At 29.6% G+C, this 27111-nt stretch overlaps 1 protein-coding gene and 1 pseudogene across 2 annotated transcripts in view; both read left to right on the top strand.

Moving 5' to 3' along the window:
* Positions 1 to 1730: 1730 nt before the first annotated feature.
* LOC149878082 (fibrocystin-L-like) overlaps positions 1731 to 27111 on the top strand; it is a 53840-nt gene continuing 28459 nt past the window's right edge. Inside the window, exons 1-20 of one of the 2 annotated variants that reach the window (XM_090072399.1) lie at positions 1731 to 1889; positions 2328 to 2411; positions 8754 to 8877; positions 9051 to 9138; positions 9402 to 9459; positions 9921 to 10011; positions 10173 to 10226; positions 10311 to 10390; positions 11616 to 11729; positions 12246 to 12452; positions 12926 to 13221; positions 13394 to 13648; positions 14312 to 14471; positions 15051 to 15256; positions 15516 to 15801; positions 16114 to 16383; positions 16619 to 16896; positions 17004 to 17238; positions 17914 to 17998; positions 18181 to 18391. In XM_090072399.1, coding sequence (XP_089928525.1) covers positions 1826 to 1889; positions 2328 to 2411; positions 8754 to 8877; positions 9051 to 9138; positions 9402 to 9459; positions 9921 to 10011; positions 10173 to 10226; positions 10311 to 10390; positions 11616 to 11729; positions 12246 to 12452; positions 12926 to 13221; positions 13394 to 13648; positions 14312 to 14471; positions 15051 to 15256; positions 15516 to 15801; positions 16114 to 16383; positions 16619 to 16896; positions 17004 to 17238; positions 17914 to 17998; positions 18181 to 18391 — 3246 coding nt within the window. In that variant the 5' untranslated portion in view covers positions 1731 to 1825. Of the gene's footprint in view, positions 1890 to 2327; positions 2412 to 8753; positions 8878 to 9050; positions 9139 to 9401; positions 9460 to 9920; positions 10012 to 10172; positions 10227 to 10310; positions 10391 to 11615; positions 11730 to 12245; positions 12453 to 12925; positions 13222 to 13393; positions 13649 to 14311; positions 14472 to 15050; positions 15257 to 15515; positions 15802 to 16113; positions 16409 to 16618; positions 16897 to 17003; positions 17239 to 17913; positions 17999 to 18180; positions 18392 to 27111 lie in introns of those variants that run through there. The other variant, XM_090072400.1, reaches the window with a different exon arrangement.
* Positions 24410 to 26557, top strand: LOC149878083 (uncharacterized; annotated as a pseudogene).

The following is a 27111-nucleotide window of genomic DNA, read 5'->3' as shown; positions in this document are numbered from 1 at the left end:
TCTAGCAATTTCTCGATTTGGAACTTTTTCTCGATGATAAGCCAATATTTGACCTTTTTCAATATTGGTAAGGACCTTTCCTTTCGGCATTTGGTTAAGTTCAACTTAATTTCGACTCACAAAATAAAAAATACTACAGAATATAAGAAATTTGCGACAAAACTCGTAAAAACTTTAGTGCGTCTATAGAAAATTGCCACGTGAATATTAAAAATTTAATTATTTTTATACAATCAAGATAGTTAATAATTAAATGCATAATGGACCATTGTTTTCTTACATATACTTATTCAAAAGTACCATTAGAACAATTTTATTACCACTGTAACACTGTAAATCCGCTAAGTTTTACATGCGTCTATAGAAAATGGTCGCAGTGTAGTTGACACTCTTCTTGCAGAACCGTTTTGTGGGCTTAACTTTTTCTTTTTTATGGCGAATACGAGGTAGCAAAATAACGGCTTCATTCTTTTGTTACATCCGGCTGACGGTTGTAAATCATTCTTTTTACGATAAGAATAAAATCTTTACTCTTATTTGCAACCCAAGTTTTAGCTTCACTTAACAATCTTATCTAATATTGCTAAGAAAAACAATATCATTTACTACGTATTTTTTCCCTATTTGGTTACATCCGGCTGACGGTTGTAAATCATTCTTTTTACGATAAGAATAAAATCTTTACTCTTATTTGCAACCCAAGTTTTAGCTTCACTTAACAATCTTATCTAATATTGCTAAGAAAAACAATATCATTTACTACGTATTTTTTCCCTATTTGGTTACATCCGGCTGACGGTTGTAAATCATTCTTTTTACGATAAGAATAAAATCTTTACTCTTATTTGCAACCCAAGTTTTAGCTTCACTTAACAATCTTATCTAATATTGCTAAGAAAAACAATAATCCATCCGTTAAAAGAACAGCAATCAACAAGTCCTGAAAAAAAAAGTCTAAAGAAGGCTTTTTTTTCATCACTCTAAATTGTGGGCCCCTCTTTCAAAGTGAGATTGAAGGCAAAAGTTCCACTTCCCTGCGCTCACCCCCTCCTCTCTCCATTTAGGCATTTGGATTATAATTTGATATAAGTTTGATATAGTTTTTTTCATTGAGGCTAGAATTTGGGTTACAAGATTTTTTTCTTATTCTAAAAGGAATGAGTCAGCTAGATGTGACACAGATAGTGAAGCCATTTTACAGCCTTGTGATTCGCGACGACAATGTTTCTGATATAATACGAGATTGACCAAACATATGCAAGAAACGTCTCACAAATCAATGATCTCGACTCGCGACAATTTTTGACTTAACTGATCAACCTATTCGTAGCTCATAAGTTTAAACGTTTTAATGAGAGTATTACTTCCAAACAACGTTGCTTTACAATACTTGAATTATTTAGAATTTTCCAGAATTTTTAGTCACACTTTGAATTTTAAGTTAGAAGATTTTATTTTCATTTTTAATAATTGTCTTCATACAGCAACTTAATTATTTTGTTACGTGAGAAACTCAGACTTCAATTTTCATTAACTGCACGTCCATCATTAAATATTTAGTATTGATAGCGAATAAGATATTTTCGCTCGAATACATTTGCATGGATCAAATTTGCTTGAATCAACGTTGATTGAATGTTGGAGAAAAGTTTGCGTCACCATTTTAATGAGACGGAAGATATTGACGAAGAATTCTTAATGAACCAATAAACGTTAGTTACTTTTGTTAAAACTGCTCATTACAAAAAAATGATAGTATGTTAGCACATTTTTGAAGGCGTCTAGAAGAATAAATATAAGAATAGAATCAAATGAAAAAGCGATAATGAAAAGCTTGGAAACTAATATCTGCTTCCTTCTTTTACTTGTCCAAGGATCTCCGGTTATTGGTAGGTACCAATTTTTTGAGCTTATTGTTTGCTAAACACAAACTCTTTCAATGCCTTTTTTCGAAATGGCCAATAATATAATAGTAATAATAATAATAAAAATTTAGTTAAACACCAATCTACGTTGAATAACCATTTTTCGAAATTTAGAAAAGTTAAGTTTATAGTAAAAACAAAAAAGAAAAAAAGAAAAATAGTATAATGTAATCCAACCTCTTTGAGTAAGAGTAAAATACTCTTCATTCCTTTTCCAAGCTTAACATATATTAACATTTATTAACATATCTTAACATATATTAACATAGATTAACATAAATACTCATTATTCGTCTCCTAAACTTTAAAAAAAAAGCTTAATAAAGAAGCTAAGAAGACTAATGTTCAGGAGAGAAATGAAAAGTTTTTCAAAATGATACTGATGTAATTTCAATACTTTAGTTACAGCAACACCCGGCGTTTACTCAATTCAACCGAATTGCGGAAGCATGGCAGGGGGTACTACCATTAAAATTTTCGGCAAAGGTATTATTTTTAGTTTTTTTATTAAGAATGTTCGACGTGTTGTTAACAAAAAAGACCCTTTTTTGTATCCGATTACAAGCAGCTGAAGTCCTGAACTTCAGTTGCGTGAATATATGCAACATTTATGCATGAACACAGATTTTATTTACACTTTGTAAAGATTTACGCAATATGCAGATGCAAATAGAAGTTTCAATATGGTTGTTCGCTACCCCCTAGGTAAAAGTAAACATTGTGTGACACGTACAAAATGTTAAAACCAGCTGACCAACGAAAAACCAACTTTAATGATGATTGTTGGTCATTAAGTAACTATACTTACACCAAAACTTTCATTTTAATTCCCAGTTCTCTCATTTTAATTCCCTTATTTGAAAGTGCTACATGGGGGAATAGAGCATTGATACAAAAAACGCTTGGATTTTGTGATTGAGGATCTGATGTGTGTATCTAAGTAAAGAACCCAACCCAATGACCAACAATGATCGTTGAAAAAACCTCAAAAATCTTTCATAATTTTGTCGACTTTCACAGGAAATTTCATTCCACCTCCCAGTTTTCTTATTTCAAAATGCTACATGGAGAAATTGAGTATGGTTACAAAAAACGCTTGCATTTTGTGATTGAGGATGGGATGTGTGTATCTAAGTATCCTCATTTGCTGACGCTCTTTTTCTCAAATGGTTTTTTTTTTTTTTTAATTTCGAGGGATTTTTTCTTAGGTTTTAAAACTTTTTTCCTTTTTTCAACCTTTCAATTTTTTACTAAAATGGACTGAATATTGCAATCATCATATACCTAGACCTACCACAAACGATGTTATTTAAACTCAGTGAATATTGAAATCTAAACAAATTGGGAAAACCGCTATTAAGGTTATTTGGATAATCAACACTCATGAACAGTTTTATAACAATTTAGAAAACTCATATTAAACGAAGTGTAGTGATAACCTGTTTTTGCTGAATTTGAAATAGATATATTTGGGAAAATGCCTGAAGACATTCTCAATAATTTAAAATCTTTGGGTATTAGTCGTCAGTTTGCATATTGCACTACAAGTCTGTTTGTGGATGTTAAAGGTATTGAAGATCAGCAAAAGAGTTGTCGCACACGAACTGCACGAACTCCAGAGGTACTCAAAGCCGTAACAAAATTCTGAAATCTTCTCCATATACATAATTTTATCCCGAATTTGTATGTCCCGCGTTATCAAAACAAATTTAAAGATGGGGTTTTAACGAAGATACACTGGTCATTTACATACTTCATCTCTTAGGGACCTCAAGAGAACCAGGGCTAAAATACTGGCTTAGCGGTACGCATACAACGTGTATTGCAACATTAGGGTGGAGCGATTTACAAAGAAATTAGAATTAGGTGAATAAAAAAAGAGCCGAACTTTCTTTTTTAATTTAGCTGAGAGTTCTTCATGCTTTTCTTTACCTTCAAAAATGACATTTTTATCGAAAATAGACGTCGTCTATTGTGAAAACATGCGTGCACAAGTCAAATTGTTTAAAATGCAAAGAAATTCAAATAATTGCAACTAATTTATCCACATTTTAGTTTATCTATTATTGACATTTGCTTTTTTTTAAGAGATTTTAAAATATTGATATCAGATAGAGATGCCTAAAACTCGTAAGGAATGGTTTTGTATGGTTTTTGGTTTAAAAGGAATTCGAGAAGAATGTTCTTCCTACAAAAGCAGATCTTATGAAACATTTTCATATTTGTAGGCTGTTCTTAAAGGTGAATGCTAATGGAAAAGATCCATCGGTGAGGGATTTATCAAATATTGTGCTGCAAGAGTTGAAAGGTATATGGAACAAAGCATCCATTCCAATAATTTCCGATCAACGAATTTTGTGTTTGATTGTCTGGAAAAAAGAATCTTCTTAAGTTACAAGACAAGGCGACCATGTTTAAAAAATATGTAAAATAGCTATGTTTGATGTATGCTTCTTTTATTGAGTGTCATTGCAAAGTTAAAGTTTGTATAAGGAAAAGGTACTTTCTTGTGGATCAGAGAACAGTTCATAGAATGGCAACCGGTAATGTTGATAAAAAAATTACCCACCTCTTTCCGCCATCTAAAACAGCATCTAGATGAGAAAACAAATCATCCTACAGAATTCAAAGGTTGAAAAATTGGAAAAATATTTGGAAATAATTGGAAACTGTGAGAAACTAACAGTTATTTAATATAAACCTATTTGAAGTGGAACTTCCAAAATAACTTCCAAAAATCCAAAAGAATTGTACTGTAAAGTGCTGATCAGAAATATCTTTTTGACATTTGTAATGCAATCTCATGAGGTAATACATCAATATCTTTGTGACTGACAGATCCTGGAAAGATCTCATATTTACTTTGGTCAACAACAGCCAACAGAATTTTAAGGTTATTTGTATCCACAATAAATCCATCATTAGATCTCAAAATTTTGACCAAGTATGTTGTTAAAATATACTCTGCCAGCTGGTTTGAAATAAAAATGAAACCAACTTGTATGTATGGATCCAATCATTTCTTTGGAATGGTAAAAAAATCTTGTTTCTTATAAAACAAACATGAGACACAAGATTTATTTACCATACCTAAGAAATGCCTATTTCTGTCATCCTAAAGATATTTTGCTGGCTGTGTTAGTGGATAAAAGAATGCATATTGCCTTGTAACTTAAGAAGATTTAAGTTTAAGGTTTAAGATGAATTTTCAAATTTAGAGAATCCCATGATAACCGGATGACTATTCGAACGGTTAAAATGCCAAATCTGAGTTTAAATGCTGGAGATTACAATTGATATTGCGAAGATGCCTTGCCACACTCAAGCAGTAGAATGATGCATAAAGATTGTATCAAATACTTCTACATCAGTTTATGGTTGTAAAGCAAGAGTTGGAGTCATTCGAGCTAAGCTAACATCTCAGTGTGACTTACCTAGATTTGAAATTAAAAAACACTTTATAAATTCATTGAAATAAATAAAAAATTCTGTCTGAGGGATTTTTAAATGAAATGCTTGGTTTTCTTTGTTACCTTTTTTTTACGCCTCACCTCTCGAGTTCCACATTTGGGTGGTTTGGTGGTTTCCATAATGCCATTTTTTAAAATTTAAATAGGACATTAGGGAAGAGTTGTAACAGTTTTTTAAAACCGAATGCCCTTAATGGCGTTGACTTGCTTCCCAGCAAGCACACAACGTTGAAACAACGTTGAAATAACGTTGAAATAACGTTGATCAACGTTTTTTCAACGTTGTTTCAACGTTGTGTGCTTGCTGGGTTGGTTCCGGACTGAGATTTTTTTTCGATACTTCCATTATGTTATCATTCCAAGATTTACAAGCTCCTTCCCAGCAGGCAAAAAGATATCTAAAATGTATCTAATATCCATCTGAGAATTGGTTTAAAAGATATCTAAAATTCACGTCGTGAATGAACGCTAAGTAGACGTCTATCTTATAGACGTCTTTCAGATGCATTTTATACAATAAAAAATAAATAAAATAGACGTATATTACGCATCTTTTATATATCTAAAATGATGCCCTTTACCAAATAATTATCTTCTATTCCTTTTGAATCTACGACGTCGTTGTTGGTATGAACTTTTTGTAAAGGGCATAATTGTATCTAGATAAAAATTGTTCTTATTTCAAGAAAAAAAAAAGGCAAATAACTCACACCAGTCAAACTTCTAAAAACTCCTTCCTCTCACTGTTGTTTTTAACTGTTTTTCTCTATGAAAAGGTTATGTACACAGCCAACCACTAAAGCAGCTTTTGGCGTTATTAAAAACACCATATATTACTATAAAAATACACATTTATATTAAAATTACATTTTAATGCACAAATAAAATATGCACAAATAAAAATATCAACTTAAGAATAACGTTCTTATCTTTCAGATCATGAAGTGATTTTATTAAAATGTTATGCACTGAAACCATAAAAATGTTTCGTCGTTATATTAGCAAGTAATTTATAATAGCATGTAATTTTATTATTAAAAACTCATTAACAATCATTATCATTATGACTTATGTCGTTCATAGGTTAGTGTAAACTTAGCTATGTATAAACTTTTATTCCTTTCTAGAAACAAGTTTCCGCCATGCACGTTTCTTAAACGGCGGTCATTTATAATAATCGTTCTGTAAAATCAATTTTGTCTTTAGTTAAAATTTCTTCTTTCTGTTTAACTGATCTATGGAAGATATTTTAAATACATCTATATTTTACCGAAAAGAGATATCTATGTTTAATCTTGTTTATACATCTAATATGCGTTAAAATTGGATATAAATAGAATCACTGAAGTTAGACCTTTTTTCGATGTCTAATATACGTCTAAAATACAGGCATCAATGATAGATACAAATTAGAGAAATCTTAGATGATCTAGAGACGTCTTTTGCCCAATGGGTTCTACCACATTCAATTTGTAATTTTTTTACGAGAGTTTTCCGTCGCCCAGGTAAGGTGCCTTCAAAGAATGACCTTGCACATAATTACGTTAATAGGGTGTGTAATGTGAGTTTGTGAGGTAATGGGAGCCTCGTTTCTTTAAAATTTTTTGAGAGGTTTTTTAAATAAAAGAAGTCCTGAAACTTTTTTTTTAACAAAAAACATTCTGAACATTAAATTTATTTAAGTGAACAATAAATTAGGGCCCCATAGGAAACTTTATAAAAGTAATCTAAAAGTTTTCTATGGAAAAGTTACAACAGTTTTACCCCTTAGTTACACTAGTTACACTATTGGCGACCCTCCTGGTGATTTTAAAAACTGTTTCATTTCATTTTTTATTCGTTGAAATATAAAAAGATATTTTAGTAATCAAATAAAAGTTTTTAAAACCGAACAATTTTAAATTAAACCGAATTGATGTTTTTCACCGGTCAGCATCCAATTTTACCAACAACTTTTTTTTTTTCCTAATTGTTAACACAACTATTTAAAGTATACAGATATCAATATTTTTTGAAAGAAATAGTAAAATTATTAAAAGTACAAGTTTTAAAAAGAGAAAAAAACCTTAAACACATTTATCGAAAGCATGCAGTAGCAAGCATAGATTATGGTTGCAATTGCATGTCGGGCGTGGCCCCTCTCTTTCTTATTGATAGTGGGGCTCACCCAACATGTCTTAATAAATACTGTTCTTGGTTTCATTATTTCTCAGAATCATAAATATTTTTACAGTTGCGTTAATTTGTTGTAATTCAAGCTATATTACATATTAAATATGCTGTTGCTATGAGCAATGGATTAGCGTTGATGTCCTTAGCAACGTGTGCCGTGAAAGTAGAAACCAATTTTTCTTATTTTTTCCTTTTTTCGAAAGAAGAAAAATTTTTTTCGTGCTTTACTGTGAATTCTACGTCTAGAAGTCAATTTTCTACGAAGTTAAATGGCATCAAAACTTAAGTAGACTAAAAAGAATATGAACATTAAAATGAATCAATTTTATTTTGAAATTCAATCCCATTAAGGAAGCTGAAGAAGTCATATAAACCAGAAGAAAAAAATACTTTCCTACTTTTTTAATATGCAACTTTTTGCGCCTCAGGTAATATGAATTTAAACCTTTTTTGCTCTGAAAATCTCTCCACCCTAATGCATATGGAGTCTCGAGTGGCATCACAAGTTCAATGAATTTAGGGAGATCATCTGGCATCTGTAATGGTTTTGCAAGGTGTGTCGTATGAAGAGGTTACCGAGCTACATATTTGTGATAAGGATGAACCTAGGCAAGTACATAGTTGTAGCAAGATGACATTTTGAGCAAGGTCTTGAAGCCTCTTTATGAGACCATGTATAGTTCTGGTTGGACTTATACATGGTCTCATAAATTGGATTGAATCAGATTTATACATTGTCTCATGGTCATAGATTCAGCAAAACTCTGATCACGTTTACAAGAAAATGTGCACACAAAAATGGTTGAAAACTCACACACCAGAAGAGCTGAAGATTGGCCTTCTGGAAACAGATCTAAATCTACAAAAAAAAAAAAAAAAAAAAAAGAAACTTTGGTGAGTGTTGAAGGATTGTTGTTTGCTGTCACATTTAAAAATCAGTGTGAAGGTGAAAAAGGGTTTTTTGAATTAGGCTTTCAAATCTGAATAAATTTATTCAAGTAGACAAAAAATATCAAAATGTAACCAAAAACACTTTAAAAACCATATTTATATAAACGCAAAGTCTTATCTAAATTGGCCTTAATAAGTTTATTGATTCAACTTTCTTCGAATCAGTAATCATGTTGTTGTTTGAGTAATGAAATTTCTTATGAATAATAAAAATGAAAAATTTCTTACATTTTAGAATTTCCTGATCAATCAACTAATACAGTTGTTGTGATGTTAACAAATACTGTTTCTTATGTGGTAAACTATTGTGATATTATCAATACAGCCTCCAGCCATGAAATTTTAAGCTGTGAAACAAGGTAAATAGCTTTAGTAAATTTTAAATAAAAAATAACATAGCTAAATAGCTTTACTTGGTCCAGCTAGCTAAAAGTATGTTTGACTTTTGAGTCTTTGATAATAGTTATGATGATAATATAATGCTGATGTTAGTTGTTGTCCAACATTCTCTATAATAAACAATGTTTTTAAGAAAAACTTCTGATGAATCTACATTTGATTACTTCCTCACTGTACTTGTAAATGGAGTGGAGGTTTCTTCACCAAAAATTAATTTCTATGTAAGGATTATATTCTCTCTCTCTCTCATATATATATATATATATATATATATATATATATATATATATATATATATATATATATATATATATATATATATATATATATATATATATATATATATATATGTATATATATATATATATATATATATATACACACACATGTAATTATAAGTTAATTTTAGCAAAATTTTTTTATTACAGAAAAAGTAATTTTGCTGCAAAATTTTATACCTCTTTTATTTCTGCATGTATTTCAGCGTCGAGATGGGTGTACTCCGAAATTAAAAAAAGTTACACCATCAGCTGGTTTACCTGGTATCATTTTCTTTCCTATATCATTACGTTTTAAACTGATCACTGTACATCCATAGTGCATATCATAATATAAACAAACACTTTTTTTTTCTTTGTACAGTTTAATTTTACATGGATCACTGTACATTTGTAGTGCTTTTACATAATATTACATAAATATGATTAAGTTTATAGTAACAAATAGTTAGTGAAAAAAAAGGTAGATACTAATATTAAAAAAGTAAAATCTCTAATCAAACTCGTAATACCATTTTATGAAACATTTTCTATATTTGAATGTGTTGTTCTTTAAAAAAGTTTGCATTTTCACTTTGAAACAAATTTCATTCTCAATTTAAAGTATAAATTATCTATTAATTATTTGCACTAGTTGAGTAATTTAGTTTTATTTTTGCTTATCAAACAAAAAACTGCTTATGTCTTAAAGATTAATAGAATGAATGCTAACTTTCTGATTTTAGGTGAGACAGTGCGTCTGGAAGGTGTTATTTTTACAAAACAAATCAGCAGATTATCTGCAGATTTTGATCCTAACAACAATGAAATCTCAAAGTATTTTTTGTTTCTAGTTTTTTAGGTCTTGATTAATTTTTAGTCAAGAAAGAGATTATTGAGAAAAATATTTAAGTACTTCTTTAATACAGATTCTGTATATACCAACCTACTATGTAGGTGTTTGTTTTTTATCCTGAAATATTTTTATTTTTTTTAAGAATGTTTGTTGGGAATGACATATGTGAACCTTTCGATCCTGAAACCAACGAGCTGTATATATTTTTATTTGTTTTTTTAATTTTGATATATGTTTAGGAAATTTTATTTTTTTAAAATTTTTTTACTTTGTTATTCAGCATTGGTGTTATTGACCTGACTCCATTTTATTGGTGGTATGATGGCTGGGTGATGTGCTCACCAAAAATAAAGACTGTTGGTAAGCTCAAAAACTCTTCTAAAGAAGTTTTTTTAATTGCATGTTGTTAATATTAGTAGTTATGGGACAAAAAAAGATATTTATTTGCTTTTTAACTAAAGTTTTGATGGGAAATAATCAATCATTTGAAATCGTTAGTTTGGTTAAAATCTTTAACACTGGTAAGAACATGTTTAAGTTAAATTTCTTGAGTGAAGAGTATTATTGAAAGAGAAAAAAAATGCCAAAAAGTATCAAATAAAAAAGAAAAATAAGTTCTGTTTTTACTGACAATGATAGTGGGTGATGAATTGAATTATCAAATGTGCTGTAATTAGTGACATTGGTTCTCTCTCTTACCAATTAATTTCCTTAAGTAAAAAAATCCCACTGTTGTTGGTTTAAGGTTTACCATTCATTTCAGTGAATATATATATTCTGTGAAAATCTCTTCTTTCCCTTCACAAGTTCTTTTATTCTAACACTTCTTCAAGTTGAAATGGAAAGAAATGGGAAACTGGTTACTGGTATTAAGACCTACTTTTGTAATTTCCCATATTGAACTTAGATAAAGATTTAATAAAAATCAGAAATGCTTAAAAGAGATTGAAGTTTGAAAATAAAATTGTAGGTCAAATTTATAATATTACAATTTTTAGTTAAAAAAAATAGATTGATGTTGTCAGTTTAAAGATATATCAGTTTAGGTGAAACCAAGTAATCAAGTGGTTTTGCTTTTTGAGGAAAACTATGACAAAAAATTGTTAAAAATAATTTTCTTATTTTGGATTAAAATGATGTCTGCGTTTTTAATTTTTTTAACAGGATTTGAAAGTTTAAAAATGGGTTTGTTGTAGAGCTTGATGGAAGGCTGTAAATTTTATAAATAACGATTTTTAAGAAAACAGGTACAAGTTTATGTAATACAAAACGCACAAAGTAAATTCAAAACCTCATAAAAAAAGTTTTGGAACACAAAGTGTTAAAAACAGTGCTTCAAACATTAAACTTCAATAGGAACTGGTTTGAATTGTTGTGCTTTGTTTTTCACCGTTTTTTGGGCCATAAAAAGCAATAAAATGTTTTAAAGTTATAATGCAGGCAGTAAGTTATCATGCAGGTTTAATTCACTACAGCCTTTCTAGTATGCACATTACTGCTAAAAAGCCTATTCTAAAAATACTGAAAGCTTTTTAAGTACTCAAAAGATCTTTGTTTGATGTTTTCTTTTTTGCTTTTTGTTAAGGCTCCTGGAGATCTTCTTTCATCGTAAGCAATTCAGCTGGTCGCTCAACACGTGAAAAATCTTCAATAATGGTTGATCAAAATGATTATATTTACAACTATCAAACTTTTGCAGGTTAACCATTTTTTAGAATTTTCTTTTTTAAAAAAAACTAAAGAAAATGTGGAGAAAGTTTTTTATATGATGAAAAAACCTGATTATTTGTATTTTAAAAGTTCTATTTGTGATATATAATATTGGTCTAGCTATAAATTAGTAATTATCAAATATTTTTTAAAAAGGAAATTTAAAAGAACCTAAAAACTTGCATTTCTTATTTTTTTAAATTAACCCTCAAAAACTAAGTGTGCAGCTCTTCTGTTACACCCCAGGATAAAAAAAGTCTGTAATGTTTAAAAAGTCTATACAAAGTTATATGAATCTTAAAAACTTCTATAGAGTCTCAAAAGATTGTAGAAGTTCTATAGGATTTTTAAAGAGTTTTCTTGTCCTAGGAATGCACCATTAGAATTGAAATATTTTTAGGAAAACTTCATAACTAAAAGTTTAACTTTTTATTTATCGTCTTTAAATGATTTTAAAATAGTATGATACAATATTATTAGATTTATTTACTTTTTTTTAATCAAGAAATTGAAACTATACTGCCAAGAAGTGGCAGTACAGAAGGAGGAACTGTTATCACAATCACTGGAAGATTCTTTGGAAATATCGAAGATAATGTGAAAGTTAAAGTTCACGGAGTTGATTGCACAGTGTTGTCAGTTAATGATACAGTAATAAAATGCCAAACAGGGCCACTCAATGGAACATACCAAACTGGTGATATATTCCCAGGTGATATTTTCCTTCTTTTTTCTCTTAGAAATAACACAATAAGAAAAGTAATGTAAACCAAGATTATTTTAAGACTTGCGCTAAAGCATCTGATAGTAGTTTGATTTTTTAACAATATTGTTAAACGCTTATGATGTATATCTAACAATCTAGTCAGAAAGAGCCAAAAAGGGATATGGCTTCATGTAATTTCATTGTGTAAAGTGCTAGAATGTCCAAGGATGTTTTGGAGTTAATTTTTACCAGTAAAAAAAAAAAGCAATCATCAAAATGTATTAGTGATTTTTTGTAATGATTTTTGAAAGATATTTTTGAAAAACTATGCAGTATAAATGTATGAGAAATTCGTAAAGACATCAGTAATAAAAAAAATCAGTATAAATGTATGAGATATTTGTAAAGAAAATTTTTGTCATTTTATTTTTTGATAGGTACCTTGTCAATGTTAGAAACCTAATTACATTTTTGTTAAGGTGGGCGTGGCTATGATGCTGAAATCTGGCCAGTTGTAAGTTATAATGTGGCAGATGTAAAAAACAAATATAACCAAACATATCCAGTTCCAGTTGTCCAAAACACATCTGATTTGGCACTGCAGATTTATAGCAAAATTATGTTTCTAGCATCACGATATAATAGCATTGGAGCAAGAGTTACAGGATTTTTGCGACCACCACAAGATGGCTTTTACCATATTATAATAAATGCTGATGATTTAAGCTTTTTAGAAATCAGTGACTCTCCTTCAAATATGTCAACCACAAAAATGGTAAACGTTATATGATTTTATCATTATTCAATATATCAAAGTTTTTATGTGGAATGTTACATAAGAGTTAAGCCAGGAGAGAAGAGTTTAGTTTGTTACATCAAGGTGTTTGTTATATCTGGTTGTTCACTATATCAAGATTCTACTTGTATGAATACTTTTATCTCTTTAGGTAAAAGTTGCTTGGTGCAACGCTTGGACAGGTACCTCTTACTTCAGGTATCCAGAGCAAAAATCTGCAAAGATGTTTATGAGAAGTGATCGAGAATATTTTTTCAAAGCTTATTTAGCAGATTATGGTGGTGAATATCAGCTGGAGGTTGGGTTGCTAGGATATAAAACTAATCTAAGTAATGCTGATGTAGATAATGTGTTCAATGAAATTCAAAATTTAACAATATATTCTGATTACAAACCAGAAATACAGGTAAACACATTTTTAGTAATGCTGTGAGTACTGGATGCTAGCAGTGATGTGCAGTATTTCAAATACATTTACTGTATTTGAAATACTTTTTTGGGTGTTATACATTTAGTTGATTCTGCCTCTATATAAAAAACTTGCATTAATTATAATATACTTATACCATCATCAGCACTGGTAGAACTTCTTTTTGGCTATGGTGGGCTTGTTCATACTTATGTAAATAGAATCTTTTGTATGTTAGTCTATTTGAACAGCGATTGTTGCTAAAAAAAAATCAGTTGCTAATTAAAATGAATTATTATAAAAAAAAAAAGAAAAGAAAACAGAAAGGCAAATATTAATTATTAACATAAACTACTTATAAGATATGTATTTTTTTATCTAGTTTATGCTCTAATGCATTACATGCATTAAATTACAATGGTATCTTGGTATTGATGTTTTAAATTAACTTTTATGTTTGTTAGAAGTAGAGATGATTATAGATCAGTCTGTTAAGTTTTACTCAAGACCTATACACCAATGAAATACTAAAGTATAACAGGGGATGTCTGTAATATTATTACTGACATTTTTATTATTGTTATTGCTTTTGTTGGTATGTTAAAACTTTTACCAATAGTTTGTAGTCTGTTTTATTACTTGTAAAGTATATTTTTTTAGATAATTGATGTTAGCAAACTAAATGCAAGCAGCCAAATTTTGTTTGCATTAGAAGACCGCATCACTAGGCCATTCTCAGTAAATAAATCTTTCACAGATATTGAAAGCATTTTAAAAGCAGACATCTTCTCAGAAAATTGCTCATTTTCCTCAACTAATGGTATAATAATTTTTTTGAATTTATTATTAATCTTAAAGACAATCATCTACAGTTATGCACAATACAAAGAAACATTCTAAAATACTCCATTTTTATGACAATTCAAATGTTAAACTGGGTGAAATATTTTGCTTATTGTTTATAGTCAATCTGTATAAAGTTTTTTTCAATTTTTTTTCAAACTAAAATTGATCAAAAGCTTGAATGATACCAAGCAGGAAGATATGATTTGTTTTTCCAAATGCTGTTAACTGGAAATTTTGTTTGGAAATTAAAAGTTTAATTACGTTTTATATCTTAACTCAGAGTAAATATATATATATAATAGAACACTTAATTCCACCCAATTATAGTTTCGATGTTTGATCATCAGTTTTAATGTTTAAAAAAGAGGTTATGAAATTTTTAATATACTTAATATGATAACTTTTTATTTTTAAAATTTTAAATCTTATTTGTTAATATAGAAATTTTTTTTCATTATCAAAAGTTGTTTGCATATATGCTCTGATATTTTCTCTTATTAGCATTTTTTTATTTGTTTGTTTATTCCACAGCAATTATTATTTGATATTTCAGGAGCAAATGTGTTTTATTCTGAGGGCTATGAGTTTGATAAGATAATTGGAGGTCAAGAGTATGGCATTCGTATAGAAAACCAGCGTCCTTTTTGTGGTCGTCGCATGCTTCAACTTTCTAAAGAGTTAATAATATTTTATGCTGATCAAACTGTAGCTGATGATGGTACTAAAAAGTCGTCAATCAATATATTTATACATCAATATGTAAGCATAAATTTAGAACATCTAGATCTGTTAAAGTTGTGCATGAAATATTATATCTCTACAAGTTTTTAAGATTTCATACTTATTTACAATATTCAATATTCATATTTAGTTCTTAATTGTATGTTTCTCATTTCAGTTAATTTAAATGATAAAAACTTACTTTTAAACCTAAGTAGTTTTTTTGTATTTATTTGGTGATTTGGATCTTGTTGTATTTGGATGATAACATTTTAATGCGATTTAGTATATGTTATAGTTGTGCTTCTTTGTTCGTGGTGTGTTAACAATCACTATTAATTTACAATTGTCTTATCAAAAAACTGATGGTTCAACAGCTGTAATGACAAGGAATTACCAATTTAATGTTGACAATAGAGGAATGGGTTGTATGAACATGAAAGACTCCATAACAGCTGAAAGTTGGTATGTTAAATATTCTCCTGTATATGTGATTTCTATACAACTTGTTCGTGATCCTTCTCAAGATGTATCAATTCCAATTTTTGTGGATGAAGTGTGGATTGCAAACATGCCGAGAGTTGGTGAGTAATGTGCTAAAGTAACAAAGTGCTATTATTTTGAAAGAAATGCCAAAGAAGATTTTTGTTTTTAAAGATTGTTCTCATCACATTATTTTAAAAATAAGTTGAATTCTTTATTAAATGTTGCATTCTCCTTACTTTATTGTCCTTGTTTTTATTACTGAAATTCAAAAACTAGAACTATTTAACTTTAGCTAATCAATAGGATTGATAGTGCTCCTGGGATATGAAGAAGAACCAAAAGAAAACTGACTTTTTTTTATTATTGAAAATCAAGAAAATCTGTAATTAGAACTATTTCTATCTATTTAGTTGATAGTGTTGATAGTGCTCCTGGGATGTGGGTAGATACTTTAAAGGTTGATAACAAAACTGGAATCAATACCACTGGAAACCCAGCAGTGAGAAAATGGGCTGTTTCAATGTTTGTTAATAACTGTGGGAACAACTCATTTGCTTTTCAAGCAATTAGTGATGGAAAACCAATTCCAGCATATAAATATCAATCTTCTTCTCCACCGCTATCTGGTACTTTCAAGATTGCATACAAATTAGATGATGGAACAGTTGTTTTAACTAATGGTAATTATTACATATTTAACTAATGGTAATTATTTTCTTACTATTCAAATGATTTTATTTTTTAAATTTGTTTTTTTTTTATTTTGAATAAAGAAAATTGCTTTAAAAATAATATTTTCTTTACTTTCAAATATTTACTTTCAAGCATTATCAAAATTATATTATGGTATTTTATTTATTATATTACTTTATCTTTCTTTGGCTATTTTTAGCTATTATTGTTGAATGTTTTTAGACATTCCTCTCAATGTGGATCCAGTCAGTTTAAAAAAAACGCTAGAAGATTATATACCCAAAACTGTGTTTGTTATAACTGGTTCTGCCAATTGTTCACGCTACGAATGGAGAGTTGAATGGTTTTCTGGGGGAGGAGATAAAGAACCGTTGCAGTTATTAATAGATAATGTTCATGGCCAAGGTGTTTTGAGCAGTGTTGCAACTATTCAAGATGGTGGAATATTATTTGGACCACTACCAGGAGAGTTTCTTCAGCTTGCTGAGCCAAATCCTCAAGTAAAGTGGCTAAAGGCTTTTAAGAAATTGTGTTGTACATGCTGTTTTGTGCAAAAGGGTTTAGGGTTAAAATTGCTTTAAAAAGTGTTATTTTTCTTTGTTTTCAGGTTGTTGTATCAATTAATGGAATTGTATCAAAGTGTAAAATACGTGGAAACTGTGGATATAATTACTCTGCAGCATTTACACCCCAATGTTTTGCAATAACACCATCAGTGGGACGAAATGGGACAAATGTTGCTATAAGTTGTAATGGGTGTGTAAACAAAACGAAAGTGTTTATTGGTGAAGTGGAGTGTATTGTTACAAGTCAAACTGCTACAAATGTAATGTGTACTGTTGGTAAGTATTTCTCTTCTACAAATTCATTAGATTATTACAAACTATTTCATTTTATCGTTATCATCATTTTATCATCATGGACCTTTTTTATTATCAAAATGGTGGATTTGTTTTTAGCTAAGGCAATATATATATCTTCTGCACAAAGTAAAGTTAATCACCAAGATATGATAGTTAAAAAAAGATACTCATTAATCCAATTATAAAATTGAAGCAGCTGTGATGTCACAATTTTTAAGTAAAATTTTGTCATTTTTGTAGTTTGCAACGAGATTAGGGAAATATAATTACTTAATAAAGTACTAGAAAAAAAATTTTAAAAAATAATAGGAAAGAATAGGAAAATAATAAAAAATTGGTAGATAGTATAATAACGTTTGTAAATAAAAATGGTTTTTTTAAGAAAAATACAACAGGCAATCCTTATACCCTTTATCTGGAATAAATTTCACTTTCTTCCTATTAAAATTAAGTCATACAATTTCAATACTGCTATAAAATATTTTGAAAACTTATTTAAAGTAAATTTTATTTATTTCTAAGTTTTATGCAAATGATGTGTTATTATAACTAACCAAACATGCAGTTTGTCTGTGCAAACTATATGCAACCAATCATCAGTTGGTGCAATCAATCATCAGTTTGTAAATGATTAGTTTTTTTAAAAAACTTAAGGTGAACTTCAAGCTGGTTTTCAAAAAGTTGATGTTTTTGTGGATGGTTTTGGAAAATGTCATTCTATGAATAATATTACATTTCAGTAAGTGTTTAAGTGTATATCTTTTCAATTTTTGTAATGGAGTAAGATAATAAATTGTAAGCTATTTCATGCCGTTTATTATTTTATTGAAAATTACTTATTGTGTTTTGTAATTACAAAATGCTAAATGTTAAACAATATTTTTTTTCTTTGTATTATCTCTTGTAACTTCTTACTTTCAGATATCAACTTTCAGTTGATAAAATTTTACCTAACCAAGGAGCATCAACAGGTGGTTTACCAATCACTATAAAAGGATCAGGTTTTGGAAACAGTGTTATTGGTGTAACAGTAAAGTTGGGATCTTATAACTGCTTTGTTACCAGTGTTTCAATGTATTCAATTACTTGTGTAACAGAAAAAGCAGAAGTAGATGGTCCTGTTACTCTGAATGTAGGTACTTAAATACATAGAGAAAAGTATAATATTAGTAATTTAGACATAATTGGTATAAATCTGAATAATTAATTTATATATACAGTAAAAGCCAGTTGTTTTAAACTTGCAAGGGACCAAAGATTTTTTTCATATTTATAGGTTTATGAAAATCATAATTTAGGTAGAAGAACAAGGGAAAAAAGTGTTTGAATACTTAAGACTATGTTTTTTACAACTTTAAAGTATTTCACTTTAAACAGGTTCATTATAGTTTGCTTCTTATTTTTTGCAAAATATGAATCTATGCTTCCTTCAATCTTTAGACATTCTAACTGAACTTCTTCCTCATTTGTAATGCAATCAATAGTTGAGTTTTTTAAAGATATTCCAATTTTTTTTCTTCCAATTTTGATGCTTAAGTAGATTTTGATAGCAAAAACATTTTTATGAGTAATTTTTTTTTTGCTGTCAAAAACTGCTAATACTTCAGTTAAAATTCAGTTAAATGAAACTGTGATGATAAATTCTGGTAAAAGATCTGGTTCATGATTTCACAAAGCATCAATTTCATCCTCTAAATCGTTAAATGGGTTATTTTTATCAGCTTTAATTATTTCTTGATTTGCAGTAGAGATTCCTATTTTATGCAAACAGCTTACAATCGTTTTGATTAATACTGCATTTCCAGCGAATACCAACATTTGTATTCTATTTAAGATAGAAATTCCTGTTAGAGGCTTTAGCTTTCAAAAAGATGTATAAAAAATCATGTGAAATATGTACACACCATGTTTTTAACTTTTCTTCCTAATACTATGTTACTTAATAATTCATTATTACAAAACTTTTAATGTGCTGTTTGGTGAAATGGATTTGATTGTTATTTTGTCTAAGATAAGAGTCATTTATCTCAAAATAATTGAGGGAAAAACAAGTTTTTTCCGAACTTTTCAGTTGACAATTGGAAAAATTTTTTAGGAAATGTGTAAAAACAATAATTATAATAATTTTTCTGAAAGCTTTACAAACTAAAAACTACATGTAAAATATTGTGCAGTGTATAAAAGAGTGTAACTTCAAAAATGAAACATATCTCATTTCTAAACAATTAAAAGATTTACTTTACTACGAACATCGCCTACTTGAACATTATAAAAAAACTTTTTTTTTTGTTTTTCACATTTTGGACCACCCTAACTGATACTCTGTGTAAGAACAGGACCTGTGTTTCTTTAAAAAGTTCCATTCCTGTTAATCATTAACTGTACTGTTGTTAGGCTATACCTTCTAGACTTGATTTCAAGCAGTGACAGTGATGCTCCTGATACATCTTCACTCACTTTAGGAGTCTTGATGACCAATTAAATATGGCTTAACAGTTGTTATTATTTGAACTCTCCTTTTGTTAGGCCTATTTCTAGACCTGACTTTTAAGCAGTGATAGTGATGCTTCTGATACATATACAGCATCATTAGGGTGATCTTGCCGCCCCACAATTTTTAAATTTTTGAGTAAACAAGCCTGACTTTTTTTTGGTGAGGAGGTTATTTGTAGCTAAAAGCTTGGAAAGATTTGAGAGTAATTGGACAATGTTTAGTGGTAGCAGATTTCAATCAAAGTATTTTATTGTATGCAAAAATTGAAAATTTTCAATTTTTAGCATACAAATCTCTTGGACAACCTAATATATCTTTTTATTTTATTCAGATTTAAAGTTTAAATCAAAAGCTTTTTGGTATAAAGAGAGTCAAATAAACAAGTTTAAGAATTAGGTGTGCTATTTAGGGAGGAAAGTAGGGTAGGGAGCAGTTATTTATTTTACACAAATGAAAAGAGCACAAACATATTTTCAGTTAGTCTCTTTGTTTTTGGTGAAATGCTGTCTAATAGCAAAATGGTAGACTAATCTGATATATGTTGGAACCTATTCTGAAAATTAATTATGATAAATTGAGTTTAAAATATATTTAAATGTTTATAAAGTCAAAAATTTTACCATTAAGTTTTAAAAATAAAATAAAGTTCAAATGTTAACAAAAAACTTAATGTTATGTTAAAATTTGAAGGTGTAACAACATAAAAGAGTAACTCTATTAAATGAAAATTAGAAAAAATAAACAATCCAATCAGAATTTAATGTACTATCTGATTGCTTCTAAGTGCCTTTTTCTTTGGTTGGGCAACATATTTCTGTTGTTTTCTACAACTTGTATAATGTTCTGGAACTTATTTTCTTTCTTAGCAGTTCCTTCAAAATCACTACAAAGCTTTACTCCGCGTTCAGCAGAATTGTTTACAACAGATAAACTAGAAACCACATTTTTGGAAGCTAAAAAATCTTCATTTTTATGCCATTCTGTAACCGGTTCCCTGAGAAAACTACTATTTATATTTAGTATGGTGAAAAATACTGGGGAGTCTTCACCAATAAAATCAGTTAAATCATTCACAGCCTTTTTAGGAACCATTGGAAATATAGGTTTACCAAACCCTGACCCTTTTCTTTTTGAAGTTATTTCATGTTACATAATTTTTTAGTGACAGTATTTTATTTGCAATCTTTTACCTCTGCTTGTCCTCTAAGTTATTATTAAATAAAGACAGTGGAGCTAACTCCTCAGTGAGATACCACATGCGATTGCTGAAAGCTTTCAGAGCAGCATTAGCAATACTAAAATCAATAACTTTATACTCTAATAATAAATTAAAAAGATTTAAATCGTTAGTAGGAGCTATTGAAGATATAGGTACACTGAGCCACCATGGAATATAACAAAATGCAACAAACATATTCGAGGGATGTCTAAGTCTTTAATAGTTTGGCAATTCAGTTGTTCAAAGTTTTTCTTAAATTTAAAAATCAAACAATGCATTCATTATATTGTTGCTTATAACGCTGATGTTAGTTTAATTTTAAATACTTAATAACAATAGTAAAAAATTATAATAAACATATTAGATTACCTTAAAAATAGATTGATATTAGGACCTTTTGAAATCTCGATCTTTAAACTGTTCCATACATGAGTTAGTATAATCTCTCCTATGTGATGTCGGCAAGCAAGCCATAGAAGTGGCCTGTTCAATAAATTTTGGATTGAAACACAGTCTGCAGTTATAGCCCCAGTATTTGATGCTGTTGTATCAAAAACCATGCCTGCCACACAATCTGTGCAGTTTCAATCTTCTAGTAATTCATATGTTGCTTTAGCAATCACTGGTCCCATCTTCTTGGTGGGTTTATATGAAAGCACTGGTACACCCAGTAATTTTACACCTGAACAACCTAAAAATATATATTTTTTAAATAGAAATAAAGTATAAAGTGCTAAATATTAGCATATAAATATGCTAATATGTAAATTGTTCATTAGTGCCTAAATTTACATGAATTGACTGGCCAAAGTTTTATTTTAGAGGGACCTGAAAGAAGAACTCGAAGCCTTTCTTCCCTAAAATTTTTTTTGTCAAGTGAATTGATTAACTTGCTATCCCAATGAAAAAGACCATTTTTTGGAGATTTCCAGGAGCTCTTTATCTTGGTAGCAATTGTCTGCACACACTCCATTTTGTTCCTAAATGGTTTAAAATAAAAAATGCAAGAGTAAAAATATTGATGAAATATTATACTTTTGGATCCAAAGTAAATTTAACTAAAAGTGTAAGTACCCAAAGTAAAACTTTCGTCTTAGAGAAAGTGATATTTCAAACAAAACAAGAAATTTCTATGTTAATCAATATATATATATATATATATATATATATATATATATATATATATATATATATATATATATATATATATATATATATATATATATATATACACCTGTATGGCAAAAGTTATTGAGTGGAATAAAGAACTGAGTGCAGTAGGTGTAATTTTGTTTCTAGCAGCTGTTTCAATAACTATAGGTAATTTCAGAATATTATGTGGTATAAACACAGTTTTGCCAGTTTTCAAGCTTCTTTTGTGAGAACACTGCTTTGTTTCATAAACACATCTAAGACAACCTTCGTCTATCTCCATTAAATTTTCTTTAAAACATCTCAAGATATTTGATTGCCGTTCTTTTTCTTTATATTTCTTTTTCAGCAAATTTTCTGTCGTGTAACTTTTCTTCCACGAGACTACGCTTAAGATCAACTGAGTCTATGGATGCTGTCCTATCAGTCATCATGCTGATCAGAAACTGTTTATCCTCTGCATCAACCAATTTATCTAGCACATCATGTGGCTAGAACCTCATTGTTTTTGTTAGCTTGTTTTTAAATTCAATAATTTTTTGAGTATTCTTGACAGTGTTTCTATAGGCATGCTCAATTTTTAACAGACTCTTTAACTTCTCAAATGATTTTATGATTTCTTCTGCCATTTTATTAGACTTAATTGTTTGTATTCTTGTCTGATTATAAAATGGTAGAATTGAATTAACTGTTTTATTTGCTGCATCTCTCTTAGATTTTGAAGTAAAGTGTGCAAGAAAACTTAAAAGCAACTGACAAGCAGTTGGTAACCTTGATCATCGTATATCCTTATCAAATTCAATAGGGATGGTTTCTAGTATGAAATATCTTGGGTCTTTAGATTTAGCCATTTTTACCCACCTAATTTGTCAATATTCTAATTTTTATCTAAAAAAAGTTTGAAATAAGTTATTAATATATCCGTAAAATAACAACAAAAAACAACACAAATGAAAAATAAAAGACAATTTTGTATAAAACTGTTCAACTGCTTTTGTAATTAAAATAAATATCTTTTTCTGTAATAAACATTGAGTACAAGAAGGGAAAAATAAGGTCCATTGAATAATGTAATACTTCAATTTACATTCTAGTAGTTTCATACTGATAATTATAAGTTTTTCCTCCTGATTATCAACAAATTTTGAAAAATTATGAGAATCAATTGAAATCTGCTACCACTAAAGATTGTCCATTTTTCTTAAAATTTCAGATTTTTACTGTTTATCATGAACCTCACCCACAAAAAAAAGTCAGGCTCAATCAGAGCACATAAGGGCGGCAGGATCACCCTAAGCATCATACACCATTACAAATATGAATTGTAAGGGTGCTGGAGAAGCAAATGCAAATGGTTGAGTTGAAGTCATGCTTTGATTATTTGGTCCATAAAAGAGAACAAGATGAACAAAAACTGATGAATGAGATGAACAAGTTTTCTGTATAGATAAGTACAAGAAAATAAACAAAAAAAATTTTTTTTTTTTTCCACACCTGAAAATATCTATGTATATTGTGATGGGACCTTTTGTCATAAGGATTTTCTTAACTTTCATTAAGAGAAGTCCTAATAATATAAGGGCATCATCATTAGTGAAAGAGATGCTCCTGACATACAGCATACAGCATCATGCACCCTTACATCTATGCATTCTAAGGGTATCATTATTAGGGGTGTTCACATAACCACTGGAAAAAAAATTTTTTCACTGATCTAAATGCACACTAGTTTATTTTGTGCCAATTGGCATTAAAAGTTACTGTGCAAAAGATATATAAAATAAATTAATGTTTAGAGGTTGCTCAATGGCCTTTTAGTTTTACAATAACAGCATTACGCCTTAAATAATTTCCTAATTTTATCCCATGTTCAATTTAGATAAAATATTAAACAAATTTAATTTGCCATTGTCTTTTATGAGCTGACTTCTTTGGTCATGTGACAAGCAGCCATCATGTCATCTGATATTTTTGATTGAAAAACATTTTTATTAATTGTAATTTTTTGCTGAACAACTGAAATATTTAAAGATTTTGAGGTTCTTATTTATTTCAATCCTATAAAATAATAATTATAGCTGTTATGCCAATATCTTGTTTTTTAGTGCTAAGTATCATTAGGTGACTTAACTTACTTTAGTGTTTGTAGTTTTGTAATACTTATGATTTCATCACATTCATATTGAAATATTGATCACATATTTTAAATTATGTTTGCAAATTAATATTTAGTTTCTTAAGTTGAGTTTCATTTGGCATCATTTAACTTTAGCTTGTTGCTGAAAATGGGTGAAAAGATAAGTTCTTCAAATTTTCCTTTGACACGTAATCGAACTGCAATATGGTTGATTGGTCAACCTGAGAAGAACCTACCAAACAATGTCCTTCCAATGATGGTTGATGTGTTAAGGACATTTTTCCACTATCACAAAGCATTGAAACAAATAGTTCCAGTCAGTACAAAAGCAACATCTAATGGTTTAGCTCACATCTGGAAAAAAGCCAGAATTCCAATGACTTACCAGCCTCATATTGTATCAAGAGTGAAAACATGTGTTGATGAATATAATTTAGTTAAAAAGAATAAAGGAAGAGCTAGTAAGTCACAGATTGCTAGAGAGAAAGATTTTAGCATCAAATTAGATTTACTGTTTGACATTTCACACAAGGATGCAACCAAGCTAATTAAAATTGATGAAGATAAAATATTTCTGGAAGACCAAAAGAATGCTTGTATGATGAAGATGGCTGGAGAAGATGTAAAATTCAACAAGAAAAGCGAACAGCAGAGCACCAACAAGCAGAAACAAAAAGAAAGCAGAATGAGGAAGAGAGAAGACAAAAAGCAAATGCTGTCCTTACCCCTAGCTGTAGCCACATTATTCTTGATTGTGATAGTGATAGCAAAGCAACAGAAGTCAGTGACATTCCTGATGACAATGATGATTATGAAATAGAAATTCCGGTTTATCACAAAAAACTAGTAACCCAATCAACTGACTGTGAACTAAGTCCTAAAAATAAAAAGCCACATATTCTCAATGAAATTTTGTCTTCTCCAGATGTATCATCCACACTTGATCGAATCAATTTATCTGACCTAAAATTCACTATATTGGCAGCTGCAATTGCTAGAGCAAGTGGAGAGGACCTCCAAAGTACATCATTATCAAGATCAACAGTCTGCCGCAAACATATCATGCACGGTTCATCAACTGAAAATCGTATTCAGCAGAAATTTATGTCAAGTGAAAAACAACATATGGTCATCCACTGGGATGGTAAGATGGCGAGAGACAGCACCAACTATGAAAGTCCAAAGTCCAATGTTGATAGAATTGCTATTGATGTGACTGGTTATAATGTGGAGAAAATACTGGGTATTGTAAAGATATCATCTGGCACTGGACTGGCACAAGCAAAACCTTCCAGTTACTGACCATATGGAATGTTGCAAATTATTTTGTTGTTTTGTGTTTTGACACAACAGCGTCAAACACGGGTTCCAAAAATGGTGCGTGCATCTTGCTAGAAAAGTTGATGGAGAAAAATCTTCTCTACTTTGCTTGCCGTCACCATATGCATGAAGTAATTATTGGGGAAATATACTCAGTTTTGCTTGGACCCAGCAGTGGGCCCAACATAGCTCTATTTGAACGATTTCAGAAGTGTTGGCCAAGCATAAATCAAGCCAATTACGCTCCATTAGATGAGGCCCATCTTGCTAAACCACAGCTTCAGCAACTTAGATCAGAGGCTGGCTGCTTTCTGCAGCCTTTCTTATCAGATGACTCTTCGTACTTACCAAGAGAAAACTACAAAGAGATGATCGAGCTGTGCCTTTTAATTTTGGGTTTTCCGTTATCAGACTATGCCATCAAGAAGTATCGCTTTCACATGCCAGGTGCTTATCACATGGCTAGATGGATGGCTAAAGTCATCTATTGTATGAAGATTTACCTCTTAAGAAATGAATTCAAGCTGACTATGAAAGAACAGAACAACTTGTGCAAATTTTGTATCATTGCTGCTCATATCTATGTACCAGCATGGATTGTGCCTGTTGCTTGAAGCTATGATTCAAAGTGGAGCTGATTGGAGTGTCAGGGGTAAAAAGTGTCCAGCAGCAGAATTAAAAAAGTTGGAAAAGAAGCAACTTCATGAGCTTGTTACATCATCATCTACTACTGCTTTGCAGTCACTTGGTCTTGATGTAACCATTTTATCTGGAACCGATCCAAAGACCTGGGAGGAAACTGCTGAATTTCGTTATACTAAAGCAATTGTTAAACCTGTGAAAGTTATCAATGACACTGCTGAGCGTTCTGTTGCTCTTATGAGCACATTTAATCAATCCATTGCAAAAACTAATACAAGTTTTTGAGGACAACAGAAAACGCATTTTAGATTGCTGCAAAAGCATCTTGATGACATATGCCACTGTTGCTACAGACTAAACTTTTGATCTTGTAAATAGTGCAACATTTGAATATTATTTGCATTATTTAAGGGATTTTTTGAAAATGATTAATTGTATATTATAGCTATAACTCAAGTTTTTTAAATATTGTTGTTGCGGCGAATGCTTTTAATACAGTAAATTTTTATTTTCCTTGAGCAACCTCTAAATATTTTCCAAAACACCTAAGATTTTTCACAGAAGTTTTTTTTCAATCAAAGAAACAATATTTAAAACTGTGCAACATTTAACTCAAAATTTTTTTTTTTGGACACCCCTAATCATTATGATTTGGCTGAAAATTATAAAATTAAGTGTCACACTAAGAGTATTTTTTTTAAACAGTTCAAGTTTCAGAATATTTACAATTAATTAAATGTAATAATACTTACAAACACTAATTTTCGTTTCAAAAACTTATATCCAGTGATCAACAACTTTTTAAACATAGTAATTTTCTTAAATAAGTCCTTAAAATTAAATGATAAAAATACCAATGATTTTTTTTTAAATATATATTTTTATTTC

This window comes from Hydra viridissima, unplaced genomic scaffold (genome assembly GCF_058129835.1).
Source record: "Hydra viridissima isolate aposymbiotic clone 2 unplaced genomic scaffold, HvirCarnegie_v1 scaffold_15, whole genome shotgun sequence".
In the NCBI taxonomy this organism is placed as follows: Eukaryota; Metazoa; Cnidaria; class Hydrozoa; order Anthoathecata; family Hydridae; genus Hydra; species Hydra viridissima.
The sequence above is the reverse complement of the archived record's forward strand: the minus strand, read 5'-3'. Positions and strand labels throughout refer to the sequence as shown.